General features: G+C 39.6%; 1 protein-coding gene across 6 annotated transcripts in view; it reads right to left on the reverse strand.

The window, feature by feature from the left end:
- The window catches only part of PDSS2 (decaprenyl diphosphate synthase subunit 2), a 288,051-nt gene that overhangs the window by 28,546 nt on the left and 244,366 nt on the right, over positions 1–15,139 (reverse strand). The window contains exon 8 of one of the 6 annotated variants that reach the window (NM_001167653.1): positions 2,292–2,450. The exons of the other annotated variants lie outside the window; for them this stretch is intronic. Within the exon in view, the coding sequence (NP_001161125.1) occupies positions 2,292–2,450 (159 nt within the window). Of the gene's footprint in view, positions 1–2,291; positions 2,451–15,139 lie in introns of those variants that run through there. 6 annotated transcript variants of the gene reach the window in all.

Raw genomic sequence — 15,139 nt, forward strand, 5'->3', positions numbered from 1 at the left:
GGAATAGACTGGAAGGCAGCTGGAAAGATGAAAGGGAGGTAGGAAAAGTCCTAAAGTAAAGCAGAAAGGCAGGTGCTGAAGCAGAGTCCAGGCTTACGACTCATATGAAGGAGAGCTGGGAATTCTTCAGGTCACCTGAGAGGCACACTTGCCAAGATGTCTGCCATTAAGCCTCATGCATTCCATCATTGTCCCTCTTTGGGTTTCACTTTCCTTCCTTCCTGAATCTCACACAGCATCTTTGTTATCTATAAAGTCAGATAGGGTAAATTTTTAGAAAATAAAGCTGGAAGGGAGTCCATATGTTTTCTTTCTTTCTTTCTTTCTTTCTTTCTTTCTTGGTCTTTTTAGGGCCACACGCATGGCATATGGAGGTTCCCAGGCTAGAGCTCTAATGGGAGCTGTAGATGTCAGCCTACACAAGAGCCACAGCAACTCGGGATCTGAGCTGTACCTGCGACCTACACCACAGCTCACGGCAACGCTGGATCCTTAACCCACTGAGCAAGGCCAGGGATCGAACCTGTATACACATGGATGCTAATCAGGTTCATTTCTGTTGAGCCAGGATGGGAACTCCCATATTTTCTTGTTCAACCTTATTTTACAGATGAGGAAAGTAAGGCTCAGAGGGAAGTGACAAGCTCAAGGTCACACAGCAAACTAGCTGCTAAAGCAGAATTAGAGGAGCCCTAGAGTCCTGCCTTATGGCCTACAGTATCTGACCATCTGCTTAATAAAACCCATCGCCTGTTTCAGTTCCCGAACATCCAGAGAACACAAAGCATGACTCCTCCATTGTGGAGGTTAATGATTAAAACCTAGTCTGATCTGAAGCATCTAACCATAGTTACTAATTAAGCCAATTTCTGTGAGAAAAGACACTTCGAACACAAGAGTGGTATGTTCTCTTTAGCTAAATATATAGGCCTTCGAATTGTAGCAGCATAAACTGTACAGTTACAACATTTCAAGTGTGCTTAAAAATATCACATAATATAATACCTTCACCTCTGTGGCTTACATTTTCTCTTCATTGTATGGCACATGCTGGGTCCTGATAAAAACGGTTTTGTAACTTTCAGGGAAGGAATTTAACTAAAATGACTTCACCTAATGTTTGAGCGAACTAGGTAATAAAATCTGTTTGCTGTGTTCGCTGTCTCCAGATAGGGCTGTAATTACACCACACAAGGAAGAAAGGTAGCTGAGTCTCAATCTAGATCATTTATGTAAACTCAGCCTTCTTGTCAAAGGTGTTCTCATATTACATGCATGCAAACCGCAAAAATCATCTCCTATGAACCACACAGAGACAGTGTCTGATTGCAGGCCAGTGAGATTGCTTATATTCCTTCTATAATTGGATGTCTGTGGTTCAAGATCAAAATTTGACATTCTGAGGTTAAAAAAAAATCACCAATGAATTCCCCAGTACAACAATTATATATCTGGCACTTGTAAAAATTAATGGTATTCTCTACATCAAGTATTACAAATGAATACATTTCCTTGTTAAAAAAAAAAAAAGCACCCTGTTCAGCTTTAAAAAGAAAAAGTTTGGTTCTTTGAAATGTATCTGAAAAATCTTTGGTCTTCTCGAAAGAAAAACAGGCAATTCCTACTACAACCAAGTTAACATTAGATAACATTTTAATCTCCTACTTCAAATACCTGGCATTATTTTTTCAGCAATTTCCCCCCCCCCCAAGCTTACAAAAATCAAAAAGCACAAAGTATACTCATACTGTGTCTATAAATACAAAGACATAATTGCAAGAAGACAAAGCATGTTTTTTTTATCATTAAACTACCCTCCGTTCTGACAAATTGGTCACTGGTTTTTGATTTGATGGTTCTCCCTGCTTGGCATTGACAGTGTTTCTCTTGACACCTGCAGCTTCCAGCTTGCTCTGTCCTCTCTAGAAGGAAAACCACAGGCCACCGCCCTGGTGCCATCCCTGGCTCGGTCCAATCAATAAGGACTTATTTCCTGTCCATTTGCTGAGGTCACAGGAGCGAATCTCATTAATTATTTCTGCTACTGCAGCCTCAAGTGTGCTTCTGGCGTGACAACTGAAAACTGCTTGACCTTTTTTTCTTCTGATTTTGTTTGCAGTAGTTCCAAAAAGAAGGCAGTATTCATTTAGCAGTGTGATAAAAAGGACAAAAAAAGTATACATTGTTAAAATCATTAACACATTTAGATATTGCCTCACAAAAGCTTTCCCCGATCACCTCATTCCCCGGTTTTTTCAGCTAACAAACAACGGTGTCTTTTTAATTTGGTGTCACGAAAATCTGGTCACAGCAAACACAATGTTTTCTAAAGCAGTTCTGGCCTCCGAGGGAGGAAAGCTCTCCAGGGCCTCCAGCGCCTTGTTTCCATGGTAACGACACAGGTCAATAGCTGAAGTCACACCTTTGCCAGCTTTGATTGTTTCTCGCAACTGTTAAGAAACAAATGCACAATAAAAGTCAGTTTTTAAGGTACCCCCAATTAAGTTGGGGAGGGAGGGTGGAGAACAAAGATGAGGAGAAACTGTAGATTCACTATTTCTGCTGCCTTCTTTTGAGGTTAAAGAGGACGTCATTCCCCAATGATTTTGAGGCACTAACATTCCCTAAGGCTGCTAGGTGTCGGCCTTCCGGAGCTGCACAATGGGCTCCAATCAGCCTAATTACACCTCCTCCTCAACGCCCGCCCCTTGATGGCTTCAAGTGGGCCCTGCTGGGGTTGGTGGTGATGAACGCGGAGGGCATTCACGAGTCTGGCATTTCGAATTCCGCAGCCTGATATTAAGTGAGGAAGACTTCACTCACATCCTAGTCAGTAACTAATATTTTTCCACCGTATGTTGACACAATAGTCCATATGGACATTCAAGAAAGAAACGTATTAGATCAGAACACTGCATTATTAAAACTTTAAGACTTTGGGAAGCATGAATTAAAACATCCTTTGTAAAGAATAAAGTCAATTCTCGCCCACAAATGGAGTTGATTTCCAATCCTTCTCCCTGACGACTGGAAAGGAGCACTACAACGCTACACTTTAGAGTCGAAAAAGATTTATCAGGATTTGGCCTGCCTGCTTCCCCTCCTCTTTCTCAGTGAGAACCTCCAATACCTGCCTCCCTCCCTAAATCAGAGACCAGGGAGTCCTCCTTCATCCAGTCAGGCACCATGGCAGGACCAGAGTTGCTCACCCGTGACTGAACTTTCTGGACTCCACACGTCTGTGGGGCCCAGTGACAAGTTCTAGGCCATGAGATGTGAAATGTGTGTGTCACTTCTAGGCTATAGCAATTAACAGTCCAGGTGAATCCCTCCAGAGCTTTTCCTTTGGTATATCAACCAGTCACCTCAGAGAAGCTCCTCAGGCTGGATCCCAGAGTGACCACAGTGAGCACCACGGTGCCTCTCCAACATGCACAGGATGTGTCGTGTGGGCAAGAAATGCATCTGTTGTTTGAAGAGATTGTGAGGTTGTCTGTGACCATCTTGATGGACATACTAAGTTCTAGCCATTCTCTCTCATCTAGGGCTCTCAAATTATCCTCTGCTCTTCACGCTCATGCCACTACATTAGTTTAGGCTATCATCGTCCCTTGAGTGGGCTGTTTTTTTGCAGTCACCTCCTAAAGAGTCTTCCCACCACCAGTTCTTTGCCCCTGCCACGGTGCCAAGGAGATTTTTATAAGATGCAAATGTGATCTTGCTTAACTCCCTGCACTGCTTCTAAGAGCCTTAAGAAATAAAAATCCAAGGGAGTTCCCGTCGTGGTGCAGTGGCAACAAATCCGACTAGGAACCATGAGGTTGTGGGTTCGATCCCTGGCCTCATTCAGTGGGTTAAGGATCCAGTGTTGCCGAGAGCTGTGGTGTAGGTCGCAGACGCGGCTCGGATCTGGCATTGCTGTGGCTCTGGTGTAGGCCAGCAGTTGCAGCTCTGATTAGACCCCTAGCCTGGGAACCTCCAGATGCCGAGGGTGCGACCCTTAAAAAAAAAAAAAGAAAGAAAAATCCAAGCTCTTTCATGAAGCATGGAAGTCCTTTCCTTATCAAGCTCTTTCTCAGCCTGTTTTCTCCCTCTCCTCCTCCTTTCCTCATTATTTAGGGAAACTACTTGTAGCTATCATTTCCCTTAAGACAGTCTCTACTCTGCCCACCCCCGGCAAAGGGACTTGAATTTGGATCAGACCAGCCTTAAACTTAAAAAAGAGAGAGAGAAAGAAAGAATATGTCTCCTATTTCCATTATCTTTAATTCTTCCAAATCTAAATTAGACAGGCCAACATTATCTATTCTGGACTTCAGGACTCCTATGTTAGTGTCTGCAGGCATGTGGATATCTGAACAACTAGATTTCAACTTATAAATATTAATTGAGCCCCTATTATGTGTAAAGAATACAATGACCCTTCTCTGCTTTCTGGGTTAGGAACTAATAAAGGGTATACTGTGAACAGCAGCAAAATCAAGGCACAAATTTAGGACTACAGATCATCAGAGAAATGAGAGAAAATTTGATTAGAAGAGATTCAAGAAGGCCTTATAGGAGTTCCTGGTGGCCTAGGTGTTGAGGACCCATTGTCACTGCTGTGGCTCAGGCCGTTCCCTGGCCCAGGAACTTCCACATGCCGTGGGCATGGCCAAAAAACAAAACAAAGATTAACCAAACAAAAAGATGGCCTTACAGAGTAAGTGGGATTTGAGGCCCGTCTTGAGGATGTTAGTAAGTAGTTGTGGTGTTCAGGTAGTTAATCAAAGTACAAATAACTGAGTAAAGGCACAGAGAAGACTAGAGTGAGTGGAAACAGATCTGTGTGATACACTTTGCAGGAGTAGGTGTTAGAGGATCCAGGAGGGTTCTGGAAACAAACTTCAGAACTTCATTTTATTTTATTTTATTTTGGTTTTTAGGGCCGAATCCGAGGCATATGCAGGTTCCCAAGTCAGGGGTCTATACCACAGCCATAGCAACACCGGTTCCTTAACCCACTGAGCAAGGCCAAGGATCAAACCCGCAACCTCACAGATACTAGTCGGATTCGTTTCCACCGAGCCACTATGGGAACTCCTAAGAACTTTACTAAATAATTTTTTTTATTATCAAATATTTTAAAAGTATAAGAAAGCTGAAAGACTAGCGCAGGAATTGGCAAACTACGGCCTCAGGCCAAATATGGCACACACACCCCACCTTTCTTATAAACAGAGTTTTATTGGAACATAACCATGCCCATTCACAACTATTGCCTATTGTTGCTTCTAGGCTGTAATGGCAGAGCGAGTCGCTACCACAGAGACCATATGGGCTGCAGTGCCTAAAATACTTACATTTCGGCCATTATAGGAAAAGTCTGTTGACTCCTGGACTAGACAATTAAAGAACACATATCCTCTATCTAAATTCAACAGCTGTTAATATTTTGCTCTCTATGTTCTATCTATTTGTATGTGTGTGTTTTCTGAATCATTTCAAAGTAAGCTGTTAGCAGTGGTAAGCTGGTAAATTAGCTCTCTGGAGGAGGGAAAAAAAAATCCCTATTTGCAGCATTTGCAGATTTTTGTGGTATGAATGCTCACATCATGGCTGATTTCAAGCTACCAAGGGTTATGGAATCACAAAAGTCCAGAATATTTAACAACAGGCTCTGGGCTGGTAGGACTTGGCTTGGACACACAACAGGCTGTAGGATTCTTTATCCTTGTTTTGACATACATCTCCTAACATAAGAACATTCTGCTACATGACAAGAATCCTGTTATCATGGCTAGGAAAGTTAACAGTAATACTCTCCCATTATCTAATATCGAGTCCACATGCACACTTCCCCAACTGGCACCCAAAGGCTTGTTTTTTTAGCTTTCCCCCCCAAGAAACCCCAAATGAATCCTGATTCACACACTGCATTCAGTAATGTGATGAACTTCTCCCCCTATGATACTGCTATTTCAAAAAGACTATGTTGCACGATGTTCTACGTTATTCATTTCTCTGATGGCCATGCCTAGTTTGTTTCTCTATAAACTTTATTCAGCCAGGCTCAACTTAATATCTGATAGTGACTTATACAGTATTTAACTCTACAATAAAGGGTAATTCAGGTTAGGGTAAAAGAGTACCTAGGAGGACATCACTAAAATTACTTGAGCCCTAAAAGAGTTCATTTCTCTCTCCCAGTGACTATCGTTCTTTAGTTCACACTACGATATGCTCTTCGCAGGGGTGGCTCACAGACTTTGCATTCCCAGAGCCCAATAGCTTCCACATGTAAAATGCCCATTTCAGGACTCAATAATCTAATCCTTCATGGAAGGTATTATTCCTCACAGGCCTCTGCTACCAAAGGCCTCTGTATACATTTCTACTAACTATACTTAAACTACTGGCTCAAAGGAAATTTTTTAGATGTAATACATAGAACATAAATGAAACTCATGTTTACTATAAGTTAGAATAGGCCAGGAGTTCCTGCTGTGGCTCAGTGGGTTAAGGACCCAATGCTGTCTCTGTGAGGATGCAGGTTCCACCCCTGGCCAACCTAGGTGGGTTGAGGATCTGGCATTGCCGTGGCTGTGGTGTAGGCCAATTCAACCCCTGGCCCAGGAACTTCCCTATGCCACAAATGTGGCCATAAAAAGGAAAAAAAAAAAAAAAAAAAAAAAAAAAGAATAGGCCATGACTTTAACCAAAAAAATAGCAGTCTTGTTCTTTGTAAATAAATGTGACAAAAAACACATTAAGCTGGAGCTCCTAAACTTGGCTTATCATAAGATTCATCTGGGGAGCTTTAACATCAGATGCTCAGGACTCATTCCTAGAAATGGAATCAATAAGGCCTAAAAAAGTGCCATTTGTATCTTGTGTCATTAAAATGATTAGTCAGATTTGGGAGAAACTTAGTCACTAGGGCATGTGTTTTGAGATCATATATTTTATTTTTAACTTTTTTTGTCTTCTTGTCCTTTCTAGGGCTGCACTCGCAGCATATAGAGGTTCCCAGGCTAGGGGTCTAATAGGAGCTGTAGCCACTGGCCTATGCCAGAGCCACAGGAACACCACATCTGAGCCGAGTCTGCGACCTACAACACAGTTCACGGCAATGCCAGATCCTTAACCCACTGAGCAAGGCCAGGGATGGAACCCGCAACCTCATGGTTCCTAGTCAGATTCGTTAACCATTGAGCCAGGACGGGAATTCCAATGTATTTTAAAATTGTTATGTTGCTGAAAAAATGCTCAACATCACTGATTATTAGAGAAAGCAAATCAAAACTACTATGAGGTACCACCTCACACCAGTCAGAATGGCCATCATTAAGAAATCCACAAATAACAAATGCTGGAGAGGGTGTGGAGAAAAGGGAACCCTCCTACACTGTTGGTGGGAATGTAAATTGGTACAACCACTATGGAGAACAGTATGGAGGTACCTCACAAAACTAAATATAGAACTACCATTTCACCCAGCAATCCCACTCTTGGGCATATATCCAGACAGAACTTTTCCGGAAAAAGACACATGCACCCGCATGTTCACTGCAGCACTATTCACAATAGCCAAGACATGGAAACAACCTAAATGTCCATTGACAGATGAATGGATTAAGAAGATGTGGTATATGCATGATGGAATACTACTAGGCCATAAAAAAGAACACGGTCATGCCATTTGCACCAACATGAATGGAACTAGAGACTCTCATATGAAGTGAAGTCAGTCAGCAAGACAAAGACAAATACCATATGATATCACTTATATCTGGAATCTAATATAGGGCACAAATGAACCTTTCCACAGAGAAGAAACTCATGGACTTAGAGAACAGACTTGTGGTTGCCAAGGGGGATGGGGAGGGAGTGGGATGGATTGGGAATCTGGGGTTAATAGATGCAAACTATTGCCTTTGGAATGGATAAGCAATGAGATCCTGCTGTATAGTACTGGGAACTACAGTCACTTATGATGAAGCATGGTAATGTGAGAAAAAGAATGTCTATATGTATGTGTGACTGGGTCACCTTTCTGTACAGTAAAAAATTGACAGAAGACTGTAAACCAGCTATAATGGAAAAAATAAAAATCATAAAAAAGATAAAATAAAATTGTTGTGTTGGGTTTATACTTTTTTAACCACACTTCCAATGGGTTGTCTCTGTGATGATCAAATTAAATTTGGTGAGAATTTATTGTGCACCTATGTGGCACAGGTATAAAGCAGGGGTTGGAGATGCAGTGAGAACCACAGTTGCTTCCTCCCAGGACCATCTATTAGAGGGCTGGTCATAGGGCTGTAGAAACAGAGAAGGTTGAATGGATCACTGAGGGATTAGACCCATGACCTTGGTTCTAAAAGCTGCAAGAGAAAAGACCACAATTAAAAAAAAAATTCTATTTTTACTTTCACCTACATTTTGACTGGGCAAATTCCTAATTTACTCATAGATAGAATTTCCCTATTAGGATATGACTAGAAATGCTAGTATGCCCACTCTGGCCTTTATGGCCTGAAAAATACTTTAGCTGTAGGACAGATTTAAAAAATACAAAAAGGTGAATTATCAGTCTGTGTTTCATTTCCCTGATATAGCACTTTAGGGCAATAATACAATTAAATCTCTAATTAAGTCAACTGAATAATTGCATAAGTGTAGCATCACCTGAAATAAATTAAGTCCAAATCCCCTGCTAGAGGATCCAATTAAAGATATTAACACAGAGAGAAAAGGATGCAAAGTACTTAAAGTTAAGTGCATTATTATTTAACATTTATTAAAAGGTGTTATTAAACACCTTTTCAGTGAGAAATGTTGCTTCTATGACACCCTTTTGAGAAATCATTGTATGTCTCTGAAAACTATTTGGTGCAAAATATTAAAGGCAAGCCCCTGCCATGGCATCTATGCAACACTGATAAGTGGAGGCAGCAGCCATTTCTCGCTAATAAAACCAGAGGAAGACTTTAGACCAAGAAGAAACCTCAAGCGCCATCTTCTCTTCTCCCCCTCATTTTGCAGAAGGGATTGTAAAGAGAGAGGCTATGTGATGTGCACAAGAATCAACAGCAAATTTGAGAAAGAGCCTGGGTTTCATCTCTGCACTTGCAGAGCTCTTCCACTCTAGCACTGGAAAAGATTTGGAGTTTTACCCAACCAGATGGAGTGCTTAGAGAGAACAGGGATGCTAAAACTCATCTGGAACTTGGGGTAGAACTTGATCTGAAGAAATTGTACAATAGAGAGTAAGGAAGTATGAAAAAACTATTTTAAAGCTTTTTGTTTTGTTTTGTCTTTTAATGGTTAAAAACAGCTGGATAAGGGTAAAAGGAAACACATGGAAGCCATACTGTTATGGGAAGAGACCATATACCTCCCAACCAAGTGGTAGAAGTGGACCACACTTCCTTAATAGAGATTATGAAGCTGGCAGAAAGGTAAGATGCAGTAATGATATTGGACTTCAACCTTGGAACATCTGCTAACACTCGAGTTTCATAGTTGACAAATTCTTGGTGTGCCAAAAACAGTAAAGATAGAGTATATTCAGATTTTGGAAACTTGGTCTTTCATAGATAAAAGAGAGAAATGGGATCTGTATTAGAATATGGTAATATGGATTCAGATATATAAAACAGCTATTCCTAGAAAACGTTTAGTAGTGGATTTATGTTGAGCACAAAAGTGATATCTAGCGTTGTACTGTAAGATGCAATACTTGGTTTCTTTCCCTTATCAATATGCTGTGCTGCTTACATGAAGATGGAGAAGAAATGCACATTAAATTGTAATTTTCAGACGTCATATAGCTAAGAAAGCAAGCTAACACATGGATAGCATCACAATTTTAACGATTTTGACATGTTGATCAATAGATTGATGCTAACCAGATGAAACATAACAGGGTAGCTGAAGAGTTGAGCGTTTAGGTTTTAAAAACTAATTGCAAAACTTTAAACCTTAGTTAGGTGGTGATTCATTAAAAAATGCTGAGAATCTTTGATAACCGCATTCTATACCTAAGCCAAAACTGATGTAGATACAAAATAAAAAAGCAAACACAAATTTTGGCAGTATAAACAGGTGTACATGTCCAAAAGACAGGCAGGAACAGTCTCTCTGTAGTGCTGATGGTCAGCTCATGCTTAGAAAACTATGTTCAGTCCCGGATGCTATGTCTCAAGAGTGACAGATCAGGTTCAGTGTTAGGATAAAGAGGTACATGGAATCCAATCATCTAAGGAATGGTTATCCTGGAGGAAAGGATTAAAGGAGGATATTAAACCCATCTTTAAATTTCCAAAGCAGTTAATGGAAGAAGGAGCAGTCCTGTTCCATATGCTTCAGGGAACAGAACAAAGAGCAACAAGGTGAAGTTTCTGGAAAGAAGATTTCAATCACAAATAAAGAGCTTTCAAATGACCAGAGTTGTCTAACAACGAATACTTTTAATACTTTTTTTTGACGAGCTGTGAATACTCTAGTATTGAAAATCCTTGGCAACTGGATGACCCCATCATCGGGGGCAGGTGGGACAAGGCTGGCTCCAAGGTCCTATGCCACTTCAAGAGTCCAGCTGACAGCACTTCAACTGAATTGTCTTGCCAGCTTCTGAATGGCAAGACTTGGTACAGAGGAAAAACAACAATTTAAACCTTTCTCTAGGAGTTCCCGTCATGGCTCAGTGGTTAACGAATCCAACTAGGAACCAAAAGGTTGCGGGTTCGATGCCTGGCCTTGCTCTTGCTCAGTGAGTTAAGGATCTGGTGTTGCCGTGAGCTGTGGTGTAGGTTGCAGATGTGGCTCGAATCCTGCATTGCTGTGGCTCTGGCGTAGGCTGGTGGCTACAGCTCCGACTGGACCCCTAGCCTGGGAAATTCCATATGCCTGGGGAGTGGCCCAAGAAATGGCAAAAAGACAAACAAAACAAATCAAAACAAAACAAAAAAAAACCCTTTCTCTAATACGATCAACTGTGAAATGTATTACAAATGACATTAAAAAATTCCTTTTTACTTAGAATAAAAAATTATTTAAAGAATCTATAGAAAAAAAAGTCTACTAATCTTAATTACCTAATCCACTGACCTCAATTAAATATCTTATTCTGGCTAAAATGGAAGAGGGTGGAAATAAGAGAATTTTTAGTTATTTCCTAAGTCATAGGAATTCACATGTGAAGACACAATTAGAATTGTAATGTTTTCCAACATTAAAATAGCAATTACAACAAAGACAACAAGAAAATAGCAATAACAACAATCTCATATATAGTACTTATGTGTGTCCAGCTCTGTTCTAATGTATCTATATATAGATATATAGATATATATAAAATAAGATACATATAATAGTATATAGTATATATAAAATAAGATACATATAATAGTAATAAGATAAGTAATAGTAATAAGTAATAGTAATAAGATACATATAATAGTATATAGTATATATAAAATAGTATATAGTATATATAAAATAATAGTATATATAAAATAGTATATATAAAATAGTATATAGTATATATAAAAGTAATAGTAATAGTAATAGTAATAAGATACATATAATAGTATATAGTATATATAAAATAAGATACATATAATAGTAATAGTATATAAGATACATATAATAGTACCTACCTCATAGGGCTATTGTAAGGATTGAAGGATTATATTATATATAGTATAATCTTCTGTTCTGTATACCCGATGAGGTGTATATGTGTGTGTATGTACATATATTGGAAAGACAGGAATTCCCGCTGTGGTGCAGCAGAAATGAACCTGACTAGAAACCATGAGGTTGGGGGTTCGATTCCTGCCCTTGCTCAGTGGATTAAGGATCTGGCATTACTGTGAGCTGTGGCGTAGGTTGCAGATGTGGCTTGGATCCAGCATTGCTGTGGTTGTGGCGCAGGCCGGCAGTTGTAGCTCCGATTAGACCCCTAGCCTGGGAAGCTCCATATGCCTTGGGTGAAGCCCTAAAAAGACAAAAATAAATAAATTGGAAAAACATTAGAATTTATTTGAGAAGAGAACATATATATTTAGAATTTATTTGAGAAGAGAACATATACCTATGTCAGTAATGTCCTTTGCACAAGTGCAAACTTTTAAAATACACATCATAAATTAAAAAAAATACATCAAGTACCTTTGGATAAAATCGTATTTACAGAGATGACAGAAAACCGAAGCCATCATTAGCTTAATTATGTACTTCTATTACAACATTTACGTTTTTTTCTACCACAAGTAAAAATGCCTGCCATATGGCTGTAGAACAAATGTCAACAAGAACTGAAGGTGGAAAATGCCCACATTTTCTGCTAAGAAGAAGGCCATAAATACCTTGAATGATTAAGTATGTTCTTTTGGACATACTTTTTTTTGTTTTAACAAAAAGGCACTGAATGTGACTACTTTGAGTTACAAAACAAAACAAATATATTTGTATTTAAAAAATTTGTAATAATAAAAATTTATTTTCACTAAAAATCTCAACCTAAGACTCTGACTGCAGCAGTGGTACTTGGGGTATCACACAACAACAGGACATTGTCTCATGTGGTTTTCATAATTTTCTTTGTTTTTTTAGGGCCATACCAGGGCACATGGAAGTTCCCAGGCTAGGGGTCTAGTTGGAGCTTTAGCTGCTGGTTTACTCCACAGCAGCAGCAAAGCAGGATCCGAGCTACATCTGTGACCTATACCACAGCTCATGGCAATGCTGGATCCTTAACCCTCTGAGCAAGGCTGGGGATCGAACCTGCGTCCTCATGGATGCTAGTCAGATTCATTTCCGATGAGCCACGATGGGAATTCTTCGTTTTCATGATTTAAAAAAAAAAAAACAATTGCAGGGTTTATCATACTAATTTAAGTCACTGGATAAAGGGTTAATGAGCTCAAAATATCAAGCACAATTTATCCCATGCTTTAACATTTTTACTCTTCTTTTTTTTTTTTTGGTCTTTTTGCTATTTCTTGGGCCGCTCCCGCGGCATATGGAGGTTCCCAGGCTAGGGGTCTAATCGGAGCTGTAGCCACCGGTCTACGCCAGACCCACAGCAACGAGGGATCCGAGCCGCGTCTGCGACCTACACCACAGCTCACGGCAACGCCGGACCCTTAACCCACTGAGCAAGGGCAGGGACCGAACCCGCAACCTCATGGTTCCTAGTCGGATTCGTTAACCACTGCGCCACGACGGGAACTCCCATTTTTACTCTTCTTTAATAAAATATCAGAGTATTTTTTTTTTTTTTTTGTGAAAGAGCCTATAAAATTTCTATAATATGGATTGGTATTGAGCTTTAAGATACTATCAACAAGTTCTGCTTATAGTTTTGCAGAATTAAAATCATTCTGTGTAATTGTGTGACATTGCGGGACACACCTGACATTTGTGACACTGCTCTCCTCTTCCCTTGCCAAGTTCTAGAAGCCCATGGAGATGAGGTTAAGAGGAGAGGTGGGCTCCGTGAGGGACAAAATGCCACTTATTTCTCGACATGATGGTCTTTCAAGCACCTTGGGCCAGCATCCTTCAGAAGAAGCCACACAGGAAACTTTTAAAAAAGATCTTATAATAGGACGAAGTGTTCTCCTCCTAAGACTAATTCATTTCTGCTCTTTCATAATAATATGAACAATAATCATAGAGAGGCAGCAAGCAAACTTTAGTAGGGAAACTCTGAAGCCGGACATGTGTGACTTTGGGCAAAAGCAACTTCTCTAAGCCCACCTGACCTGTGTAATTGGAACGATGATATTTATGCCATAGGCAATTATTATGAGCAACAAAGAAGATAATGCATGTCAAATTACTCTGACATCAATAAAATGCTACATTAATGCAAGGCTTGAAGAGTAAGGCAGCATGGGGGTTCATTTTAAAGCTTACATATAACGTTTACATAATGCACCTGGCTTTAATTACAGACATCCCTAGACTATATTACATATATTCATGGAAGTGTTTTAAATATTTATAACCCATGATTATTAGTGAATTAGAAACATGCTTGTTTTGAAAAGCATATTTCCAAATCATCTTGACCATTTAGAATTTAGTCCATTCCCCCAAAAGAGAAAAGGAAAAAACATGATAAAGACAGGTAAAGTCTCATTTTTCTTGCCCTCTCCTCCTCACGTGAATCTATCAGGCTCAGTCTGGATGGCGTGTGGCCTCCTGTTGAGAGTGAAATTTCAGAACTGATTTTAAGGCTTAACCTCTCAGCTAAGTACATTTATGAGGCTGTGCTGTGAACTGCTATCCACAAATACCTGAACATAGCCAAACAACTCATTTCATACAATCATCGTGTGTGAATATATACGTATATTATATGTATAAATATCTCTAAACATACATACCTATCATTTAATATATATTCTGTATGCATATATTATAAAGATGTGTAGTTCAGAGATACTTTCATATAATTAAAAACATTTTTTCTGGCATATTTAAAATTGACGTAAATCGTTGACTTTGTGGCTTAGAATTCAGGGAAAGTTGTGCTTGTTACTTAAGAAACAGAGGTCAACTTGTAATTCAGGGTATAAGTAGATGCGCCTAATTTCAAAATCTAACTGGTGGAACAAATGTACAATTTAGTTCAGATTTAAAAAGTTAATTTATAAACTTTAACACTTGAAGGGAGTTCTCTTACGGCTCAGTGGGTTAAGGATCCTGCATTGTCACTGCAGGGGCTTGGGTAGCTGCTGTGGCACAGGTTTGATCCCTGGCCCAGGAACTTCCCTATGTTACAGATGTGTCCAAAAAAAGAAAAAGTTAAAAAACAAAAAACACTTGATAGGTTGGGTATTTGAGGTTAGTAATATGAAATTACGTTAAGCTGAGGCTTGATTCCATAGGTAAAGCAATCACTGCTTCTTGATTATCACGTCTTCCAAAAAAAAATGTAATGATTTATAAATAATCATTGCTTTATCCATATTCTGACTCAAATTTTTTTTGGCCACATCCATGGTATGTGGAAGTTTCTGGGCCCAGGACTGAACCAGCGCCACAGCACTGACAATGCCACATCCTTAAGCCACTGCACCACAAGGGAACCCCAAGGTAATTTTTAATTTTAGTACTATATTCCAAAGAGGAGCTTAAC

The sequence above is a fragment of the Sus scrofa genome, chromosome 1 (assembly GCF_054392235.1).
Source record: "Sus scrofa isolate SSC_HxYL_T2T_F1_AM1 chromosome 1, Sscrofa_HxYL_maternal_Yorkshire_Landrace_v2.0, whole genome shotgun sequence".
Taxonomy (NCBI): domain Eukaryota; kingdom Metazoa; phylum Chordata; class Mammalia; order Artiodactyla; family Suidae; genus Sus; species Sus scrofa.